The sequence below is a fragment of the Lacerta agilis genome, chromosome 2 (genome assembly GCF_009819535.1).
Source record: "Lacerta agilis isolate rLacAgi1 chromosome 2, rLacAgi1.pri, whole genome shotgun sequence".
In the NCBI taxonomy this organism is placed as follows: domain Eukaryota; kingdom Metazoa; phylum Chordata; class Lepidosauria; order Squamata; family Lacertidae; genus Lacerta; species Lacerta agilis.
Genome location: NC_046313.1, coordinates 117088917 through 117113115, shown reverse-complemented (window position 1 = coordinate 117113115; position 24199 = coordinate 117088917). Strand labels below are relative to the sequence as shown.

Sequence of the window (24199 nt, the reverse complement as noted above, 5' to 3'; positions counted from 1 at the left end):
GAACTGTAAGTCTCAAGAAAATATTCAACCTTGCGCTTTTTTGTTGCATTACAGTTCTTACCACTTCTTTCCTTAGAAGATGCCTCTGTTGAGTTTTGGGTAAGTTGCAAATTTAATCAAGAAGATTAAAAAAGGACAAAAAAACCCTGATTATCCTTCCATTTCAGGCTACCAGAGGCAACTGAAATTCAAGGGCACTGATGGCTCCTATAGCACCTTTGGACAATATAACCCGGGCCCAGGAAACACCTGGTGAGATTGACAGAGGCCGCCTCATTTACGCAAGGCATATATACATGTTGAGCAGGGGGAGCTTACCTGGTTGAGTTACCTTGAAAGTCCAAATACACCATGTCAGCTGGCTCACCCTTATCTATATGCTTGTTGACACTCTCATGGGGCTCTATAGGTTTGTGGGACAGGACTTGTCCTTGCAGAAGCCATGCTGGTTCTACTTCAGAGGCTTGTTCTTCTATATGCTTGGTAATTTTATCATTGACAGATGTTAAGCTAACCAGCCTGTAATTTCCACAATCCCTACCCCAGGATATATTCTATCTTAATACAATTCTGTATTCCTTTGCTTGGGACGCGGGTGGCGCTGTGGGTTAAAAGCTAGGGATTGCCGATCAGAAGGTTGGTGGTTCAAATCCCCACAACAGGGTGAGCTCCTGTTGTTTAGTCCCTGCTCCTGCCAACCTAGCAGTTCGAAAGCATGTCAAAGTGTAAGTAGATAAATAGGTACCGCTCCGGCGGGAATGTAAATGGTGTTTCCATGCGCTGCTCTGGTTCGCCAGAAGCGGCTTAGTCATGCTGGCCACATGACCTGGAAGCTGTACGCCGGCTCCCTCGGCCAATAAAGCGAGATGAGCGCCGCAACCCCAGAGTCGTCCACGATGGCACCTAATGGTCAGGGGTCCCTTTACCTTTACCTTTATTCCTTAGCTTAAGCTATCAATTTTTTGTTTCATACGTGAAAATGCTTTCCTGGTGTTGCAACCCATATTATTCATTCTGAGGTCCTATCAAAGGGCACATTTCTGGGCTTCTACCTTTCCAATTTCCTCAAATGCATTTGTGACTGGTGACTGACTCTGCTGTGCTCTGCGGCTTTCTTGCAGGCTGACGGCGTTTACGCTCAAGTCCTTTTCCCGAGCCAGACCCTACATCTTTGTGGATGAAAAACACATCCAGGATGCTCAGGCCGCTTTGGCTTACAGCCAGAAAGAGAATGGCTGCTTCCATGGCGTTGGGACCCTGGGGAACAACCGTATGAAGGTACAGAGAGAAGGAGAGAATGCAGTCAGAACCAACCTCAGAAACAAAAATTCACCAATGTGGTTTGTGTTGGCCTTTTGGGCTTAATTAAGTTGGAAAGTGTCATGGTGTGGTTATCTTATGTTGTTCTATTGAGCTCTTTCTGAGGCCTCTGTACTGTCGAAGTTGTAGTGTGGAAGATACCACGAAAAGAGAAGATAGGTGGGAACATAGATCCCATCTCTGGGGTGCCATAATAATAATAATAATAATAATAATAATAATAATAATAATAATAATAATTTATTATCTACTAGTGGTTTCAGCCCGTTACAATAACGGGCGCTAGAACAGATGCGGGCAGCGCGGGAGTGCTCAGGGCCCGGCCGCCGCGGGTCGTTGCAGCCTCCCGCTGGGCCTGGCGGGCCGCGGGAGGCCGGGAGCAGGCCGCTTGACGGCCAAAATGGATGCGGGCGGCGCGCGGCCCTGCCGCCGCCGCCGCTTGTTGGGGCCTCCCGCTGTGCCGTGGGAGCCCGGGAGCAGGCCGCATGCCGGCCCAAAGGGACGCGGGCGGCGCGGGAGGGCTCAGGGCCCGGCCACCGCGGGTCGTTGGGGCCTCCCACTGGGCCTGGCGGACCGCGGGAGCCCGGGATCAGGCCGCTCGGCGGCCAAAATGGATGCGGGCGGCGCGGGAGGGCTCGCGGCCCTGCCGTCGCCGCCACTTGTTTTGGGGGCCTCCAGCTGGGCCTAGAGCGCCGGGATCGGGCCGCTCGGCGGCCGTTCGATCGGCAGCGATACCTTCCTGCACCTCCTCTCCGGGCCCCTGAGGAAGAGGGAGGCGTCTTCTGCCTTCTTCGCCCGCTGTCCCGCCCAGGCGCCGCCTCCGCCTCACCGGGCAAAGAGGCTATGTGAGGCCGGGGCGCCCTGCGCAGGAAGGCAGGCCTCGCCGGAGGAGGGAGAAGAGACGGAGCCCCGCGTCGCCACGGAGACCGGGGGAAGGGAGGGAGGAAGGAAGGAGGAGCAGCCGCCGGGGACAGAGAGTTACCGGAGCAGGATGAGGCCTGCTTGAAGCTGGTTGCAGTGATGGCGGGCGTGCGGGACGGGCAAGGAAGGGGTCGGTTCCGCTGCTCCTCTGCTCCTGCTGCATTGCAGCCTCCCTCCTCCTGCTGTCCGTCCCCTTCTCCCTCCTTCCCTCCGCGTTTGGCGCGCTGCACAATGGGGGGGCGCAGCCGCGACTCCCAGGCTCCGGCAGAGGAGAGGCCGTGGCCTGCAAGGGCGGAGCAAGGAGGGAAGCCGGGGATGGTGGTGAAAGCGGAGGTTGCGAGCGAGTGGGGGCCTCCGGAGCATCGGCGCTCCACGGGACGGGCTGCTCTGGGCCGCTCCCGGGCCGCTAGGTCTCGGGGCTCTGTTTGTAGTGGCGAGAGCAGCAGCGTAACCTGCCTTCTCGGCCTCCCCTCGTCCTCTGGGGCGCCAACGTTCGGATTCAACTGCCCTGCTTGAACTGCCGACGCCGCTCGCGCCTGATCTCTCTCCATCCAATCCCTATGTCCCTGGGGCACATGCGCAGTAGTGCAAACCCAGAGACACACGGACTGGACGCAGAGACACTTGCATTTTATATATATAGATACCCCGCCCATCTGGTTGGGTTTCCCCAGCCACTCTGGGCGGCTCCCAACAGAATATTAAAAACAGGACAAAACATCAAGCATTAAAAACTTCCCTAAACAGGGCTGCCGTCAGATGTCTTCTAAAAGTCAGATAGTTCTTTATTTCCTTGACATCTGGTGGGAGGGTGTTCCACAGGGCGGGTGCCACTACTGAGAAGGCCCTCTGCCTGGTTCCCTGTAACCACACTTCCTTCAGTGAGGGAACTGCCAGAAGCCCCTCTGCGCTGGACCTCAGTGTCCGGGCTGAACGATGGGGTGGAGACACTCCTTCAGGTGTACTGGGCCAAGGCCATTTAGGGCTTTAAAGGTAGCCCCACGTAGAGCGCATTACAGTTTGGGTGCCCGGCTGGGTGACCCAATGCATTGCACGTGTGACATCACATGGTGCGACGAGGCCCAATGGGGTTCATCACAGCTGTGGGAGGACCAAATGGGGCCCATCACACCCTCTGGAAGGCCCAGCAATACATGCGCAATAGGCACCCCCAATGTGGGGCGGAACCTGGTGCACCTGGGCGGGAAGCAGTGCAGAACTGGAGTGGGGAGTAGGAATGGGACCATTTGCTTGGAAACCATCCATGAAAGGAGACCAATGTGGACCGGAGCTCTCAGTATGGTGGACAGCCAGAAGAAGTGCATCCTAGCATCAGGTGGGTTTTGGAGAAGGTGGATCTTGGGAGGAGCTGTCGGGGGATGGAGAAGGGCCTTCACATACCCCATGGAGCTGAGGCCTCTTCCGCTTTCTTTCCTACAGGGTGGGGTGGATGACGAGACCACTCTCACTGCCTACATCACTGCTGCTTTCCTGGAGAGCGGCCTGCCTCTCAATGTAAGTATCTGTCTTGTCCTTCCCGAAGCCCATTGCGGAACAAACAGTCACGCAGGGCAGGCAGGCAGGTTCCCCTCACAATGGCAGCTGACTGTCTCTTGGCAAATTCCCAATCAAAGAACAAGTGGGGTCCATGTTTCCTTCTCAAGCATAGCAACCAGCCTTCTTTCTCTTGCAGAGGGCAGGAGAACCCATGACCCTCCAGATCTTGTTGGACTACCGCTTCCATCTGCCCCAGCCAACGTGGCTAATGCTCAGGGATGATGGGTTCTGTAGTCAACCACAGATGTTCTCTAACTCAAGTCCAGCAAGTGGCCTTCATGCGTTCTGTGGCGGGAATTTGTTTCACTATCCTGGCAGAGCTGAGAATTTTCCTGGTTTGCTTAAGATAGGTTTTCTTCATTCCGGTGGGGGAGATGCAGGACACATTCATCAGATGAAGGGTGGTATAGTGTCAGGGCTGAGCCAGTACGTTCGAGTTGCCCGGATGTGGGAGAGAACTTCAGGGTAGAAGAAGAGGACACTGTGCCTGAGGGGGAGGGAGCTGGAGGAGCTAGTGAAGGAAGGGCAGTGTCTTCAGGCGTAGAGAGACAGGAAGCGGCTGCAAGCGAGCCAACAGCTCCACAGGGACAGCAGGGGTTAACGGCTCCTCTTCATCCTGAAGAGAAGTGACTAGTGGGGTGCCACAGGGTTCTGTCTTGGGCCCAGTCTTATTCAACATCTTTATCAATGACTTGGATGATGGGCTTGAGGGCATCCTGATCAGGTTTGCAGATGACACCAAATTGGGAGGGGTGGCTAATACCCCAGAGGACAGGATCACACTTCAAAATGACCTTAACAGATTAGAGAACTGGGCCAAAGCAAACAAGATGAATTTTAACAGGGAGAAATGTAAAGTACTACACTTGGGCAAAAAAAATGAAAGGCACAAATACAGGATGGGTGACACCTGGCTTGAGAGCAGTACATGTGAAAAGGATCTAGGAGTCTTGGTAGACCATAAACTTGACATGAGTCAACAGTGTGGTGCAGCAGCTAAAAAAGCCAATGCAATTCTGGGCTGCATCATTAGGAGTATAGCGTCTAGATCAAGGGAAGTCATAATACCACTGTATTCCGCTCTGGTCAGACCTCACCTGGAATACTGTGTCCAGTTCTGGGCACCACAGTTCAAGAAGGATACTGACAAGCTGGAACGTGTCCAGAGGAGGGCAACCAAAATGGTCAAAGGCCTGGAAATGATGCCTTATGAGGAACAGCTTAGAGAACTGGGTATGTTTCGCCTGGAGAAGAGAAGGTTAAGTGGTGATATGATAGCCATGTTCAAATATATCAAAGGATGTCATCTAGAGGAGGGAGAAAGGTTGTTTTCTGCTGCTCCAGAGAAGCGGACACGGGGCAATGGATTCAAACTACAAGGAAGAAGATTCCACCTAAACATTAGGAAGAACTTCCTGACAGTGAGAGCTGTTTGACAGTGGAATTTGCTGCCAAGGAGTGTGGTGGAGTCTCCTTCTTTGGAGCTCTTTAAGCGGAGGCTTGACAGCCATCTGTCAGGAATGCTTTGATGGTGTTTCCTGCTTGGCAGGGGGTTGGACTTGATGGCCTTTGTGGTCCCTTCCAACTCTATGATTCTATGATTCTAAGTTCTAGATCAGAGACTGCCGAGAGATTTATGACTGGGAGGCATGTGGACAAGAGGAGACTTGAAAGGCTGGACAATAAATTCCCGCATTTTATTGTGGGAACGTTTATATATAATATAGCAGGGTTAAACGTTTCCTTATTTGAATTTACACAGCAGCAAGTGGATTGCTGACTCGTGTGAGTCCTTTTTAATAATTATGTCTTCTACCTTCCTGCCTTCTTGGTTGTTAATCCCTTTTGTCCCTCTTAAAAGAAAAACACACATGAATCTGAATGATAACAATATAAACTAGTTTACTGTCAGATTCGTTGAGTACATGCTTAGGTTACAAAAGATATAAACTACCGATATATATTAGATATTGGTGAGTCATAAAAAGACTCCATTTACTACTTAACACTTCTATCAGCAGCAGCCTAACCGACCAACGGACTAGACTTCTCTGATTCTCTGATTCTAGACTGATTGTCACATAGAGGCAGTTAGTTCTCTCTTAGAATGTTGGATTTGACTGGCATATCCCACATTTATGAGGTGTTGACACCGTAAGGAGAGGCCTCTACCGGCATCTGAACTGAGTGACTCTGATGAATGATAATGAACTCTTGATGACCATTGTAAATATTGTAAATAAAGACCATTATAATGCCAGAAGTCTCCGGAGAGGGTTGTTTCTGAAGAGAGGAACGCGCTGCCCTGACATACAGAAATTTAATAAATGAATAAAAATAAAAGGGGTTTTCTAGAGGCATCTGGTTGTGATAACAGGGTTCCATACTAGATGGGCCGTTTCTGTGATCTAAGGTGCTGTTTCGGTGTTCTTATGTCTTTGCTCTGCCCAGCTTCCTGCAGCGGGTGGGCCTTACTCTGCTATTCCAGCCACCACCTATGGGTTCCCCCCAGGCCTTCTGAAACAACTACAGTGGCTTGGGATAAGCCTCTCCTCCCTCCCTTCTCTCCACAGCATCCCACCGTGCATAATGCTCTGTTCTGCCTGGAGAAGGCGGCTCAGGTGAAAGAGATCCACGTTTACACCCTGGCCTTGCTGGCTTATTCCTTTGCCCTGGCAGAGAAGGAGGAGCTGAGGCAGAAAATGCTGCTGTTACTCCACCAGGAAGCTGTGCAAGAAGGTGAGAATGAATCTCTGGGTGGAAGGGAAGGGTGTGGTACTCAACCCTTCTTCTCCCCTCAAAAATCTGGCTCCTCATTCCCTAGCGGGAATGAATAGTTGGCAATGCAGACAAAAGCACCAGTCCAAAGATCCGCCTTCTTCTCAGTATCCAAACACAGATTGCTGGGCCTCTTCCCATATTCCCACAGCACCTACATTGTTAGTGGTGCCTGGGTTGCTCGACCCAAATATTAACGACTCCCTCATTCCCTGAAGAGGATGGCTCCCTTCACTGGAAGCGGCCTGGAATGGAAGATGTGAACCCATACCATCCATACTTTCATCGTCGGGCTCCGTCTGCGGAGGTGGAGATGGCAGCCTACGTCCTTCTGAGTTACCTGACCAACCAGCCAGCGCCATCCCAGGAAGTACTGGGGACAGCCACCCGCATTGTCAAGTGGCTCAGCCGGCAACAGAACCCCACTGGGGGCTTCTCCTCCACTCAGGTAAGCCTCCTTCCTCCCTTCCTTCCTTCCTTCCTTCCTTCCTTCCTTCCTTCCTTCCTGGAGTGTTGGGGAGGCACAGCAAGCTGTCAGGGCTGCTGCAAACCCTTGAACTCTCAATCATAGGAAATTGGGGTATGGTACTGGGAAGTCCAGGGCCCGGTGAGGATGTCTCCAAAGTTTAGATACCTTGGCTAAGAATGCAAACCCCAGGGACGCCAAATTCTCACAATAACTTGGAGGTGACTATTGATACCCCCCTCGGTCAGCTTCTTCCCTGGCAGATTCGGGTATACCATATGGGGTATACCATATGATGATACCATATGGGGTATACCATATGATATGCTATGGTTTTCCCAGTAGTAATGTACGGAAGTGAGAGCTGGACCATAAAGAAGGCTGATCGCCGAAGAATTGATGCTTTTGAATTATGATGCTGGAGGAGACTCTTGAGAGTCCCATGGACTGCAAGAAGATCAAACCTATCCATTCTGAAGGAAATCAGCCCTGAGTGCTCACTGGAAGGACAGATCCTGAAGTTGAGGCTCCAGTACTTTGGCCACCTCATGAGAAGAGAAGACTCCCTGGAAAAGACCCTGATGTTGGGAAAGATGGAGGGCACAAGGAGAGGGGGATGACAGAGGATGAGATGGTTGGACAGTGTTCTCGAAGCTACTAACATGAGTTTGGCGTGCCTAGTGTGCTCTGGTCCATGGGGTCACGAAGAGTCGGACACGACTGAACGACTGAACAACAACATACGATGTCCACATCCCTAGAGAAAACTCCCTTGCTCACTAGGGCCACTTATACACCCTCCACAAATGCATTCCCAACAAAAGAGACAACAGACTTGTGCAGAGAAAGAGATGGGAATGTGGAAATGATTAATGTATAGAAATGCAAGACTAGAGCAAGGAGGACTGTGAGTGACCTCTGTGCCTGCCTAGTCTGCTGTCCGGGTGGGCAACGCTTGCGTGCCAAGGCCCAGTGACCCACAGTTCCCTAGTGGATAATAACTTCCCCTCTATCCAAACAAAGGCTTACCCAATGCCAAACCTCACAAAGTTGTGACGATTGCTACAAGATAGTTGTATACCAAATGGCTGGTGTCAAGGGCGCGAGAGGAGGGATCTCTTCCTGCACCACGATTTAAATTACCCACGGCCACACCTCCTGCTGGTGCTAATTGGTCGGTCGTGGATCTACCCCTGGGCGGGGCCCTGGCCAGCAACGCAGCCTAGATGGCAAAAGTGGCAGCATCAATCACTGCAGGGGTCCCAATGCCTGGGCCACAATGCCGCCCACCAGGATAGGTGAGGGGACTTGTTAGGCAATCTCAAGAACCCCCCCCCCCTTCCTCTCTTTTCTTGGGGGTTCTGTTTTTTTAAAAATAATAATAATAATAATTGTTATATTTTTCCAAGTAAAGACAATACACAAACATACAAACAAAACATTTCCCCTATCATTACATCAGTCTTATCCATTATATGGGGACTTCCTCATCCCCTTTCTTCAAGCTACATTGTCCATTTATTTCTTCTAGCAGGTTCCTCTTATAAAATCTTAAAATATAACATAACAATAAAACTAATACTATTCAAAACATTATATTCTACTTACTGCCGACAACCTATTTATGCTTCCATATGGGTATTCTATATCTTACAATACTTCTTCAAATACTCTTTAAATTTCTTCCAATCTTCTTCTACCTTCTCTTCTTTCTGGTCGCGAATCCTTTCAGTCATCTCAGCAAGTTCCATATATTCAAACATATTTTTTTTTAATAAGAACTTTATTGGCTTTTTCCAGACAAAGAACAACAAAACAACATACACCACACAGACAAACAATCAAACAACATAATAAAACAAATATAACCCAACTAAAACTAAAACACCAATAATTCTTTTTCTTGTTCAACACACACACAAAAAAATTTCTTGTTTCAAATCAATACTGGGTGACTTCCCCCATTTTCTCTCCTTTGGTTCCAATTCCCATTTACTGTAATAACTTCTTATATCTAAAATCCAAATCATCTAAGGAAAAACTGAACACATTTCTCAATAATTAAACTGAACATAATTAAACTGAACATTTTTCTCAATAATTAAATCTTGCACAAATTAATCCATCACTTCTTAACTAACATTATACTTCTTATTTCACTTAAACTGCTGCTAATAAAAAAAGATTCAAATATCTCTTCTCTAGTTCTAAGGCTTAAAATCTTAACACATCGGCTTTAGGGTACCATAATAAACCATCCTAATTATATTTTAGATAGTTCGCCCTATCCCTTTTCTGACCATTTTCTTACTCCATCTCGGGGTCTCCCCCCATACATTTCTCCATCTTACACAAAAACCATTTTCCAGAATGTCCTCTTTTCTTCTAAGTCCACAATTCCAGACACCATCTAAGACAGTCTTTGCAGGGAGCATCAGGGTACACAAATCTTCGTCTTCCAGCATCTCCGCTTCAAAATTCCGTTCGTCTTCTGATTGTAGATATAAAAGTCTTTTCCCCATCATTCCTGGGCTCTCACCCCCGAAATTGGATATAAATTGTCCAATCCTGGGCCTCTCACCCCAGCAGGATTGTCCTTCTTCCCGGAGTTGCATAAACATTGTACTTTGTACTTCAATAATTCCCTTAAGCTCCCTGCCAAGGTTTTCTTCAATTTTGGCAGAAATCTCCAAAGTCTTTCTTGTGGGATATAAATTTTCATCCTGAATCAGCAAAGTTAATTTCTGGTTTAACACTTCTAAATACAGCAAAGTAATCCTTTGTTCATGAGTCAGTCCAGAGTCTAAAGCCAGCTTAAAAGCGAAACCCAACATGGTAGAAGTGGGCATAGGGTATCAAGTTTCAGTGTTTTTCCATCTTAGTCACAGTACTTTTCCATCTTTATCATAAATCTCCGCAGCCATTTTCCCTGGAGCCAGGGTGAAAAGACTACAAAATATCCACTTCAAGAAGAAATATTTCCAATAACTTCAGTCCCCTGAAAGGGGGTTTAGTCCATCTCTCTTGTCAAAATCAAAACATTGTATCCATAATGCAGCAGCAGTCGCCATCCAAAGCAGTTACTTTCTCTACACACAAAGGGAGATAAACGGGCTTCCTTTTCATCATAACTCCCGGAGCGCCAAATGTCAAAATTAAGCCCAATTGTTCAGGTACTCACGGCCAACGGGTTTCTTTTGCTTTCCTTCTGTTAGGTAGAACGATCTCGCTCATCGCGAGCGGCGGCCGCCGCTTCGCCGACCCGGTTGGGGCATGCCTCCACAGCCCGGCTCCGTGGTCCCTTCACCCCCACCCCCCCTTTACAGGGGGAACGGGGGAAGGGTTCAGAGCCATAGCGGGCCCGCTGGAGAGCCCATGCCACGGGACGCTCGACCCGCGGTTTAACGGAGCCCCACTTTGCGGTAGCGGGGCTCCTACCCCCGGGACGGCCTGAGTTGCTTCGCTGCCGAAGCGACCCACGACCGCCCGCAATGGCGTTCTCACCGGAAGTCCTTATATATTCAAACATTTTTATCTGCCAATCATTTATCGTGGGGATTTCTTGCGCTTTCCAATGTCTGGCTATTAGTAGTCTAGCTGCTGTTGTGGCATACAAAAAGAATGTACAGTCATTCTTTGGGATCTCGTCTCCTACAATTCCAAGTAAAAAGGCTCCTGTTTTTTTTTAAATAAAGGTATTTTTAAATTCCTTTTTCAATTCATTATAATTTTTCCCCCAGAAGTCTTTTACCTTGGGGCATTTCTTGGGGGTTCTGAGAGGTGATACGATAGCCATCTTGAGATATCTATAGGGCTGTCCCATGGAAGGCGGAGCAAACATGCTTTCTGCTGCTCCAGTTGGTAGGACCTGAACCAGTGGGTTCAAGTTAGAAGTAAGGGGATTCCAAGTGAAAATTAGGAAGAACTTTCTGAAAGTAGGAGTTGTTTGACAGTAGAACAGACTTCCTCGGGAGATGGCGGGCCTCTTGGTGCAGAAAGTATTGATCTGATGTGCAGAGATCTTTCCTATCCTAATTAATTCAAGAGGGTTCTGGAAGCTTCTCTGTGTGAAAGAAACAAGCAGAAGGTTCCTGATGTTTGGGCTATTCCTTCAGAGGAGCTGAGTACAGCTGTCTTAAACTGGTCCTGTTATCTCTTGAGAGCCAGTGTGGTGTAGTGGTTAAGAACGGTGGACTCGTAATCTGGGGAACCGGGTTTGTGTCTCCGCTCCTCCACATGCAGCTGCTGGGTGACCTTGGGCTTGTCACACTTCTTTGAGGTCTCTCAGCCCCACTCACCTCACAGAGTGTTTGTTGTGGGGGAGGAAGGGAAAGGAGAATGTTAGCCGCTTTGAGACTCCTTCGGGTAGTGATAAAGCGGGATATCAAATCCAAATCCAAACTCTTCTTCTTTCTATCAAGGTCATGCTGACCATAATAATAAGGCCAGAAGGAACCTAGGTTTCATTTTCTGTCTTTCTTTCCTTCTGGTGTGGTGTTCAGTATGCTTAGTGTTAAGGTTTAGTCTTATTATAAGCTATTGTAAGTTTAAGTTAAGTCTGCTACAACCGTATTTCTTGTGGACAGTGCCAATCCTGAATGTATTGGATTTGTGACCATTATGGTCATTTGACTTCAGTAGCAGTAAAGCTCTGCTACTTGAAATACAATTGCCTCTGGTCTACTTTTTGGGAACCCTGCAACATGTTTAAGTTTTTACTCTGCTAACTGTATGTCGGAGTTCTGCTCTGGATCAATATTGAGTAGAATTGCATGACAGTTCACACTTCCTTTCAAGAGCATTTGCTATTCTTTAACACCATATTGTTGTGAGCAAGGATTTTTAACTCAGACAAATATGAAAGATCAGAAAAGGGAAAGGATGATTTGTTTTGATAAGGAGATGAGAGTTTTTGTTTGTCTCAAACTAGACCTACCATAAATGAGGTTACCCAGCAAAAGCAAGCTCATACCTCTCACTAACTTTGCATACATACTTAAGGTACATGTGTAAGAGGCTAGTTTATAATTATATTTTGGGAATGATTCATGTTGTTATGTTGTTGTTGTTTAGTTGTTTAGTCATGTCCGACTCTTTGTGACCCCATGGATTAGAGCACGCCAGGCATTCCTGTCTTCCACTGCCTCGTGGAGTTTCATCAAATTCATGTTGGTAGCTTCTTTGACCAGGCATAGGCAAACTCCAAACCTCCAGATGTTTGGGACTACAATTCCCATCATCCCTGACCACTGGTCCTGTTAGCTATGGATGATGGGAATTGTTGTCCCAAACATCTGGAGGGCTGGAGTTTGCCTATGCCTGTTCTATGAAACTGTCCAACCATCTCATCCTCTGTCGTCCCCTTCTCCTTGTGCGCTCAATCTTTCCCAGCATCAGGGTATTTTCCAGGGAGTCTTCTCTTCTCTTTTTTTTTGCCCTCTTTTGCTTTATTTCCCCCCATCATTTTTATTGGTTTTACAAACATACAATATATTATACAATTTATTATTATTCAATCTAATATCTTCGCTTTTATAGCCCTGACTTCCCTCAATCCTTCCTTAGGGTTTCGAAATTATTTCTCTTTTTATTTTTATACCTCTCAAATCTATCATTGCTTTAATATTCATATTTAACATCATCACTACTTATTTCATTTTACAACAATATTTTTATGATGATGATGATGATGATGATTATTATTATTATTGGGAGTCTTCTCTTCTCATGAGGTGGCCAAAGTATTGGAACCTCAGCTTCAGGATCTGCCCTTCCAGTGAGCACTCAGGGCTGATTTCTTTAAGAATAGATAGGTTTGATCTTTTTGCAGTCCGTGGGACTCTCTCCTCCAGCACCATAATTCAGAAGCATCAATTCTTCAGCGATTAGCCTTCTTTATGGTCCAGCTCTCACTTCCATACATCACTGTTGGGAAAACCATAGATTTAACTATACAGACCTTTGTCGGCAACGTGATGTCTTTGCTTTTTTAGATGCTGTCTAGGTTTGTCATTGCTTTTCTCCCAAGAAGCAGGCGTCTTCTGATTTCGTGACTGGCTATCACCATCTGCAGTGATCATGGAACCCAAGAAAGTGAAATCTCTCACTGCCTCCATTTCTTCCCCTTCTATTTGCCAGGAGGTGATGGGAACAGTGGCCATGATCTTAGTTTTTTTGATGTTGAGCTTCAGACCATATTTTGCGCTCTCCTCTTTCACACTCATTAAGAGGTTCTTTAATTCCTCCTCATGGACAATAACAACTGGCCTGTTGTTATGTAACTGCATTGTTTTATACTTTCTGGATGTCCCATGATCATATTATAAAATAGTTGTGTTCTCCCATGCATTTTTTATCAACCGAAAGTTAGCTTGGCGGAAGCAAATTTTTATTCTGAAGGTGTGGCATGCAATGCTAAATTTTCTAGAAAAAGAGCTGCCAGAACTCTCCATTAATGCCTCATCTGTTCTCTTATAATGGCAATGGGAATCCTGCAACATGTTTAAATTGCTATCTATACATTGGAATCTGCTCAGGATCAATAGGAGTAGAATTCATGACAGGATGGGTGACAATAAGGGGGCCCTTCCAACTCTGGAGTTCTACTAGTCTATGATAACTGGACTTCAACCAGGGGACAACTTCAAATTGAGGACAGTCCTCTCTACAAGAAGGTCCATGCCCACCTTTCCCTTGGTCTGTGTTGCAGGACACTGTGGTTGCCCTCCAGGCCCTCACCCTCTATGGTTCCGTTACCTACTCCAAGAGCAGCACAGGCACAGAAGTGACCCTGAGCTCCACAGAGGGCACCCTGAGGCAGTTCCAGGTGGACAGCACCAACCGCCTGCTTCTCCAGTGCCAGGCTCTGCCCAGAGTGCCAGGGGACTACGACAGCATGGCCACGGGGGAAGGCTGTGTCCACGTCCAGGTGAGTGAGTGTCCCACCCGGGATGGGTGTCTGGGAAAGAGAAAGTGTGAATGTGTGGGCCAAACTGGGCCAAAGCAAACAAGATGAATTTTAACAGGGAGAAATGTAAAGTACTAAACTTGGGCAAAACAAACGAAAGGCACAAATACAGGATGGGTGACACCTGGCTTGAGAGCAGTACATGTGAAAAGGATCTAGGAGTCTTGGTAGACCATAAACTTGACACGATTCAACAGTGTGATGCAACAACTAAAAAAGCCAATGCAATTCTGGGCTGCATCAATAGGAGAATAGCATCTAGATCAAGGGAAATAATAGTACCACTGTATTCCGCTCTGGTCAGACCTCACCTGGAATACTGTGTCCAGTTCTGGGCACCACAGTTCAAGAAGGATACTGACAAGCTGGAACGTGTCCAGAGAAGGGCAACCAAAATGGTCAAAGGCCTGGAAATGATGCCTTATGAGGAACGGCTTAGGGAGCTGGGTATGTTAAGCCTGGAGAAGAGAAGGTTAAGGGGTGATATGATAGCCATGTTCAAATATAGAAAAGGATGTCATATAGAGGAGGGAGAAAGGTTGTTTTCTGCTGCTCCAGAGAAGCGGACACGGGGTAATGGATTCAAACTACAAGAAACAAGATTCCACCTAAACATTAGGAAGAACTTCCTGACAGTAAGAGCTGTTGGACAGTGGAATTTGCTGCCAAGGAGTGTGGTGGAGTCTCCTTCTTTGGAGGTCTTTAAGCAGAGGCTTGACAGCCACCTGTCAGGAATGCTTTGATGGTGATTCTATGATTCTATGTGATGTTCTGGATCCCAGCAGAACAACTGCCTGGGCCAGTACTGCCTGGCGCAAAGATCGGGTGGCCCACAAGACTGTTGGGGTTGCACAAGGTGGTGGCAGGTTTGCTTTGGAAGACATTGCCCTGCCCTAGAAATGATAAGCTTCTTCCGGTGGAGTATGGAGAAACCAAGTTGGGGCAGTGGCCCTGAGCAGGTAGCAAGAACAAAAGAATAGGGGGACACCTATCTTGGCAGAAGTACGTTTGGAAATGATCTAGGGGTCAACCCTGTGTTAGCAAAGAAGCTGATGCAGTTCTAGGCTGCATCAATGGAAGTATTGTGTCCAGGTCAAGGGAAGTATTAGTACCACAGCCTGGAGTATTGTGTCCAATTGTGGGCACCAAAGTTTAAGAAAGATATTGAAAAGCTGGAATGTGTGCAGAGGAGGGCAACCAAGATGCTCAAGCGTCTGGAAACCAAGCCTTATGAGGAACAATTGGGGGAGTTGGGTATGTTTGGTGTGGAGAAGAGAAGACTGAGAGGTGACATGATAGTCAACTTCAAACATCTGAAGGGCTGTCACATGGAGGATGGAGCAAGCTTGTTTTCTGCTGCTCCAGTGGGTAGGGCCCAAACCAATGGGTTCAAAATACAATAAAAGAGATTCCAACTAATCATTGGGAAGAACTTTCTGACAGCAAGAGTTTTTTTGGGAGGGTAGTGGGCTCTCTTTCATTGGAGGTTTTAAACGGAGGTGGGGTGGCCATCTGTTAGGGATTCCTTAGCAAGGATTCCTGCATTTCATGGGGTTGGACAAATGACCCTTGGGATCCCTTCCAACTCTACTATGATTCTATGACCAGTAAGCAAGGGCTGTATGGCAACTTAGCAAGGAATCCTAGAAATGTGCCAATGATTCTAACTGAACCATTATATTGTCTCTAAGACCCTCCACCCTTAAAGGGGCAGACCTCCAACCGGAAGCTGGGCCCTGTATCCTCTCTCTGCTAACTCTCATAAAGCCCCCAGGTGTCAAGACTCTGGCCCCTCTGGGGGTATTGGCTAGAGTGCTGCATTGGTTGATGGGCTCGCTGATGTCAAGATCCAGATTAGCTCCTTGGTTGGCTGTGCTACTGCCCTCCTGGTTCCAGAGGCCTCTTACCCTCTGAATTGGTGTCCAAGTCACTGCTGGAAACCTAGGACATGCCTGATGGAGAGAGAGAGAGATAAAGACCCTCCCATCAGATGTCAAGGAGATAAAGAACTACACAACTTTCAGAAGACATCTGAAGGCAGCCCTGTACCGGGATTTTTTAAAAAATGTTTGATGTTTTACTATGTTTTTATGTGTGCTGGAAGCCCCCCAGAGTGGATGGGAAAGCCCAGCCTGATGGGTGGGGTATAAATAATAAAATTATTAATTATTATTAGAGCCCTGTTTCCTTTGCAGACCACTTTGAAATACAACGTGCAGCCACACCAGGAAGAGGCACTATTCATGCTGGAGGTGAACACAGTTCCAGAGACCTGCACTGGACCCAAAGCCAACAGAACATTTGATGTTGCCATCAATGTCAGGTAGTCCCCTTCATTGGCCAGGGCTATTTAGGAATCTGGACCACCCCACAATCAGGATGTATTAGAAGATGGATAGGTGGTTGCAGGGTGGGCTCTCGGGGGCGAAGAGTGGTGCGATTCTTTCCCCTCTCTCTTTGGCTTCTCAGTTACACCGGCAGCCGACCTGCCTCCAATATGGCCATCGTTGATGTTAAGATGCTCTCTGGATTCGTCCCGGTGAAATCATCCGTAAAGCAGGTAAGAGCTTTGTTTGTGTGTGAAAGCCTCGCCAGAAACAACAGCCTACTTCCTTGGCTGTAGGAGACTTGAGAAGAAAAGAGCTGCTTTTGCATATTGCCTACCTACCCCAGGCATCCTCTCTCCGAAAACAGCCACGAGGATCCCTCTGGGTGTCTCACAAGCAGGACTCCTCCTTGTGTTTGTTAGTGTGTCTCCAAATTTTGCTACTCTGAGGCCTGCAACCTTTGTTCACAGAGGAGCCAGTGAGCTTTCGCAGCTGATGGATGTTGATACAGTAATTGGCCATGGGATTGTCCAATCCCGTCTTGGTTTTAAAGTCAGCTGACCTAACGGGCATAATCATATCCTAATGGGCTAAGAATGTTGTATTAGCTTGCAATGTCCACTAGCCACTAGGTAAGTCACCTGGAGACCTTCGGGTGACAAGTTACTAATAAATCTAATAAATGAATGTAATGATTGATTGATTGATTGATTGAATAAAAAGCCAAGGACACCACTCAGCTCAATCTCCTCTGCCAGGACTACAGAGAAGGCCCTCCTTGCCCTCACCTTAAAGTAGACTATGCTGCACTCCCCGAGGCTTCAGAGGTCGCCTTTCCCCATATATGCCCACTCGACCCATTCTATTGGCGGAACTGGCACTGTTACATTTGCCACATAATACGCGTCCCGCATTTGTAAGAACTCAATCTTCTGGTGTGCCAGCGCCTGCACTGTGGAACTCCCTGCCTCTTGACACCAGGCAACTGTTAAAAAACATTCTTGTTTAGACAAGCAAGCCCAGGTGCTTAGGAAGCTAATGCGAGTTTTAATCTGTTTTCAGTCTATTGCTATATTAACTTTTCGAAAGTTTCAAATTATTGTTTTGGGTGTTTCTTATTCAGAGTTTTAGAATTTTATCTTTTTCATGAGCCGCTTTCAGGTTGCTTTTTTTTTACAGTTAATAAGTGTATGAATTTTATGAAATAAAGAAACAACAACAACAATCTGTATTTTGCCCCCACCAGCTGGAAAGCCACAATCTGGTCCGGCGCACAGAAGTGAGCACCAGTCATGTCCTGCTTTATTTGGAGAAGGTGAGCAAAGATGTCCGCCTTGGGCAATTCTCTCTTCCCCTGGTAGCATCAAGGAAGAAACAAGAAAGTTCGTATTTATGGTTTTATTCAGTCATTGTGTTGCAAGACAAGGAATCCAGTCCTTAACTCCACACTGACGTTGCTCACTTTGATCTCCTCCCCTTCTTTCCCCAGCAACAGTACCGGTACTTGGCTCCTTTGCTCTTGAATTCTAATTGAGCGGAGAGTCCATGGGGATGGTGGTGATTCTATGCTCTCCAAGGATGTCTCTGTTGCCAGTTCTCCCCCTCCCCCTCCCCCTCCTTCTCCTTAGAGGTGTACTGGTCCAGTAAACGCTTCTGCTGCGCAGACCAGCAACACTTCTCTTTGCAGAGCATTAAAACAAGTCCAGCAGCGGGGTTCTTTGTGCAGCAACGAAGTAATGACACACGGGAGCTCAGCTTCCTAAAGACAGGTTTATTGTAGGCTGATAACAGAAACACCTCCGGAGCTTTCACTGCGCCACGCCCAAGAGGCAAAACAAAACAAACGCTCTGTATTTACTGAGCAGCTTAACAACTTACGACCTAAATCATGTGACCCTGCTAATCTGCCAGCGTTTCAGGTTTCAAACCCTAACACCCCCTCTCGCTGGCAAACAACAACAGGATTGCTTCAGACCCATTTCTTCACAAAAATTTTCATGACGCTGAAACCCAAGTGGTTTTGTAAAACCATCAGCTTGATTTTCATGACTAGGACAGTAATTTAATTTAACAATTCCTGCTCTCACTGTTTGACACACATTTTGAAAACGTATATCCAAATGTTTTGTACGACCTTTAAACTGTCCATTTTGTGCTAACTTAAGACACGGTTGATTATCGCCACATACAGTGATTGGTGTAATTACTTTTTCATACATCTCTTGTGCCAAGCATTTGTAAAATTCTAAGTCTCTACATAATTCGGATAAAGCACAGAACTCAGCTTCTGTCGATGACAAAGCAATCACGTTTTGTTTTTTAGATCTCCATCCAATCAGAGAGTTACCAAATTTTATTACACAGCCAGATACTGATTTTCTATCTTTTAAGTTTGCCCAATCACTATCTGCCCAGCAAGTAACCTGTGCTTGTCCTTCAGAAGATAATTCATGACAGATATCTTTGCTGTATTGTAAGTATCTTAAGACTCTTTGAATTCCTTTCCATGCATTTACGCTAGGTTTTGATGCTTCCTTACTCAGCACATTAACAGCATACGCAATGTCTGGTCTACTCCATTGCGAAATGTGAAGTAAGCTTCCCAGTGCTGACTGAAAAATTTCAGGACGCTTGCATTCAGCACTCTCCTTGAACTCATTGTCTTTTATGAAACCCATTTCCATTAAAGTTTTAACACCTGCACATTCTGTCATGCCAAACTTTTTCAACATTTGCAATATCTTGCCTTTTTGATTCAGTAGGAAACTGCCATTTTTGGTCCTATCTATCTGAACACCAAGATAGACATTTACATCACCAAGATTCTTAATTTTGAAGTGTTTATTTAACTCTTTGGCCAATTTTTTTTACTTGTTCTTGCGTTTTTGAAGTATAAATCAGGTCATCTACGTAAACAAGCAAAGATTCTCGAGCGTCTCCTGAACCTCTGAAATATAAGCAATTGTCAGCCTTGCTTCTGCTAAAATCAATGCCTACCAAAACGTCATTCAGACACTCATTCCAATTATGAGCAGATTGCCTGAGTCCATAAATGGATTTATGTAGTCTCCATACCTGATTTAATTTATTGTCTTTCAAACCTGGCGGTAGCTCCATGTAAAGCTCTTCAGCCAGGTCTGAATGAAGATAAGCAGTTGAGACATCAAATTGACTCACTTTTAATCCTTTCTGAGCGGCAACCACTAATAGTGCTCTCAGGGTTTCACTCCTTGAAGTGGGTGCATAAACTTTGGTGTAATGTAACCCCTTTCTTTGGGTAAAACCTCGAGCTACAAGCCTTGCTTTGTACTCTGGTTTCCCCATTGCTGTTGTCTTTATTCTATACACCCATCGGCAACTTACTGCCTTGGTACCTTCTGGCAGTTTGGCAATGGAAAACACACCAAGTTCCTTCATAGAATTTAATTCTTTTTTCGGGCTTCCAGCGAGGACGCCATGCTGGGCGGTCGTGGGTTGCTTCGGTAGCGAGGCGACCCAGGCCAGCCCGGGGGTTGGAGCCCTGCTACCGCACAGCGGGGCTCCGATAAGCCGTGGGAAGAGCGTCTCACGGCTTGGGCTCTCCAGCAAGCCCACTATGGCGCTGAACTCTTCTCCCGATCCCCTTGTAAAAGGGGAAAAGGAGTGAAGAGTCCACAGCGTCGGGCTGTGGAGGCATTGCCCCAACCGGGCGGCGATGCGGCGGCTGCCGCCTGCATGAGCGCGTCGTTCTACCTGTTTTGCATTTAAAAGAAGGAAACTGGAGGCCGTGAGTACGAAGTTAATTGGCTTTAAAATTTATGGCATTTGGCACTCCAGGAGGATCGTAAAAAAGGAGCCCGTTCCTCCTCCCTTTGCTGATCGGAGAAGATAACATTGTTGTGAGCTGCTGCTGCAGTAGTGGATACAAAGTTTCTATGGAACTTTTAACAAGTGAGACTGGTTGAATCCCCGTTGGGGGAATTAAGAGTTCGGAAATATCTCTTTTTGGAAAATGATGGACTGCATTCTTTTTACCCTGACCCGGGGGAAAATGGCGGCTGAAAATTATAGTTGAAGATGGAAAAGTACTGAAACTTGATACCCTATGCCTACTTCTACCATGCTTGGTTTCGTTTTTAAACTGGCGTTAGACTCTGAATTGACTCATGAACAAAGGATTATTCTTTTGAAATTAGAACTGTTAAGCCAGAAATTAATTTTGCTGAACCAGGATCTTGAGGAAAAGTTATATATTACAGGAAAGACCTTTGCTAAATTGGAAAAAAATCTTGCTGGGGAACTTGAGGAAATTTTTGAGAAACAAAGTACAGTGACTGCGCAACTCCAAGAAGCTGAAAGACCCTATTGGTGTGAGAGACCTAGGGTTGGAATACAATTTATATCCAATTTCTGGGGTGGGAGCCCGGAAATGATGGGCAAAAGACTTGTGAAACTACAATTTCAAGATGAATGCAACTGTGAAATGGAGATGCTGGAAGATGAAGATATGAGTTTCCTGGAGCCCCCTGCAAGGATATTTATGGACTGTGTCTGGTCTGTTGGTTTCAAAGGAAAAGAGGACATTCTGGGTAATGTTGTGGTAAAAAGATGGAGAAATGTCGGGGAAGCGACCCCGAGATTGCGAAGGAAAATGGTTAGAAGAGGGATAGGGTGAGATTATTTAAAATATAAACAGGACGGCTCACCATGGTACCCTGAAGTCAGTGTGTTAAGAGTTTAAGATTTTGAACTAGTGAAGAGATATTGGACATGTTTATTAGCAGCAGTTTAAGAAAATAAGATGTAAGATTGGAGCTAAGAAGTAATAGGTTATATCATGAAGTTAAAAATAAAAATTAAGAAGTTTGTTTGTTATTATGAACATTATATGTAATAATTGAACATTAAGAAGTTTGTTTAGATAATTTTGATGATTTTAAATTTATATATGAGAAGTTAGATGTAAGATTGGAGCTAAGAAGTAATAGGTTATATCATGAAGTTAAAAATAAATATTAAGAAGTTTGTTTGTTATTGTGAACATTATATGTAATAATTGAATATTAAGAAGTTTGTTTAGATAATTTTGATGATTCTAAATTTAAAGATGAGAAGTTATCAAAGTGGATTGGAATTGGAAACAAAGGAGAGAGGACGGGGGAAGTCATTTAGTAAGATTTGAAACAAGAAATTTTTTTTTAAGATGAATAAGAAATATTGGTGTTTGTTTTGTTGTATTTGTTGTTGTATTGTTGTTTTGTTTTGTTTGTATTATGTGGAAAACTAATAAATTCTTTGTAAAAAAAAAAAAGAATTTAATTCTTTTTTCATGGCCTCATGCCACCTACTGGCCTCCTCCTGGGGTAATTGCTCAACCTCCTCAAAACTTTCGGGTTCGGAATTCGCCAACCCTGCACAAACACTAATAGCTTGATACCTCTCAGGAGGTTTTCCTTTGGTGGTACGCTTGGAGCGTCTTAACAGCTCCTGTGATGTTCCTTCAGTTGCCCCCTCTGACTCAGAATCACCTGTCGTCACTTGTTTGTCACTAGTAGTTGAGGAACTTTCTGATTCTGATTTTACACGTCTCCCTTGCTGTACAGGTGAACTTTCTGAGCTAGATGATTCTGACTTTACAGACTTGTGTGAACTAGACGGTTTTTCACCCTCGTCCTCAGACTCAAATTCCTCAGCCTGTTCTGGAACTAATAACTGCCCTGGAGCCTGTGTTTGATCGTTACTGTTCACCACATCAAATAATATGTCAGGATTTCCATGTATTCTATTCCAACCATCCTGTTCACAAAATTCAGCACTTCTGCTGATTGTGACTTTCGTTTGATTGCCTTCCACGTTCACAAATCTCCAACCTTTTGTGTTTGTTTGATAACCACAGAAAAACATTTCTTTAGATCTGGGATCACGTTTCTTACGTTGTGCCCTAGGCACCAGTACATAAGCACAACATCCAAAAACTCTTAGATGATCAATTTTTGTTTTTTTCCCAAATAACATGAAGTAAGGAGTGTTGCCTACTGTGACGTTGTACACTCTGTTAAAAGTATAATTTGCATACAGTGCAGCCTCAGCCCAAAAACGCTGTGGAAGTCCAGAATCAAACAATAAAGCAGCAATGGCTTCTTGTAATGTTTGGAATTTTCTTTCTGCAACTGCGTTCTCTTGGGGTGAATAAGGATTGGTAAGCCTATGAACTATACCTTTCCTTTTTAACCATGTCTCTAGCTTGTGGTTTACAAACTCCCCACCACGATCTGATTGTATTTTACGTACCCTAGTGTCAAATTTACACTCGACTTCTTCAATCCAATCCACTAGAATTGAAGCTGCTTGTGATTTTTCTTTCAGAAAGGAAACCCAACTAGCCCTCGAAAAATCATCCACCAGAATTTGCATAAATCTCGCACCTCCAAGCGATTTGATTGGCATTGTTCCACACACATCTGTGTGTACAAGTTCAAAGGGTTTCTTGCTTACTCTATCAGATCTAGGGTAGTTACATGTCTTAACCTTAGCCTGCTTACAAGCGCAACAATCCAAAAAATTCGAACAGGGTTTAATGTTACACCCCTCAGCTAAATCTGGCATCTTTCTTACATACTTAAAGCATATATGAGCTAACCTTCTGTGTAGTAGATGTGCACAACCTGTATGAGGAGCCTTATTTACACACTTAGCTTGTGCTTCATCTGTTGAACACCTGCCTGCTGCTAACTGCTCTTCATCCAAAACAAAAAGCCCATCTTCACAGGGAATTTTAACCAGCTCCCTCCCCTGTTCTGAAATGGTGCACACATCATTTTCAAACTCAACCTTAAAACCACTTTTTACCAGGCATGACACACTCAAAAGTCCATTCTTCATTCCTGGAAGAACAAAAACAGGAAGGTTAGTTTGCAAACAATTAACATAAATTGTGCCTTTAAGGTTCATTTCTCATTTACTATTGTCTGCTATAGTCACAGTTTTTGCAACTGGTAAGGTCTTGCAGTTCATCAGGCTGCCACAAGATGTCGCCGGAATTAAACTGTGACTTGCTCCACTATCAATAATCCATTTCAAGGTTTGTAGATTTCTTTTAGGGCTTTGTTGCACTGCCATTGCAGATAGTCCCTTATCAGTACCTCCTCCCCCTCTGGGTCATTGGTTCTTGTAGTTCTCACGTCGTCTTCCCCGGTAGCTCCTGAAATTGGCTTTTGGCTGTTGAAATTCCTGTTGCTTTTCTGGACACTTTGCTATTAGATGAAACCTGCTGCCACATTGAAAACATGACTTGCTGGTCATAGCAGACACTTGTGAAGCTTCCTTACAGCTCTGCTTGCCAGTTCCCCCACGTTGGGAATTATCTGAACACCCAACACTTGGATTATCAGTATGCTTTCGATGATATTGATACTCTTGCTCACACAATCTACCAGTCACATAATTCACATTCAGCTGGTCCTCTGGCAAAACTTGTAAAGTTAGTACTAAGTTTTCAAACCCTGCATGCAGGCTGCTAAGCAGAGTATAAACTTTAATATTTTCAGGAAAATTCACGCCTAAAGATGACAACCGGTTAAAGTATTCAGTCATTTGTGACGTGTGCTCAACCACACTGTCCCCCGGCTTCAATTTTAACCCATACAAAGCATGTATAATATTCACCTTCTATCCGGGCGTGGTTCTATGGTGAATACGCCTAAGGGCATCCCAAATTTCAAATGCAGACCGTAGGTCTTCAACATGGGGTAATTGAGAGTCCTCTATCGATACCATCAACATACATCTAGCTTTGGTATCCATTTTATCATGTTCTCTATTCTGAACATGTGCAGCAGCCTGTTGCTCTGGTGTGGCATCTGCTGCAACAGCCACAAATGGCTT

General features: G+C 45.7%; 1 protein-coding gene across 1 annotated transcript in view; it reads left to right on the top strand.

Annotated features, from left to right (window-relative positions):
• Positions 1–24199, top strand: part of LOC117042572 (alpha-2-macroglobulin-like) — a 100450-nt gene that overhangs the window by 65910 nt on the left and 10341 nt on the right. Inside the window, exons 28-36 of the mRNA XM_033142111.1 lie at positions 168–252; positions 1122–1278; positions 3682–3756; positions 6372–6537; positions 6795–7024; positions 13752–13970; positions 16205–16332; positions 16479–16569; positions 17583–17651. Of these exons, the coding sequence (XP_032998002.1) occupies positions 168–252; positions 1122–1278; positions 3682–3756; positions 6372–6537; positions 6795–7024; positions 13752–13970; positions 16205–16332; positions 16479–16569; positions 17583–17651 (1220 nt within the window). The remainder of the gene's footprint in view (positions 1–167; positions 253–1121; positions 1279–3681; positions 3757–6371; positions 6538–6794; positions 7025–13751; positions 13971–16204; positions 16333–16478; positions 16570–17582; positions 17652–24199) is intronic.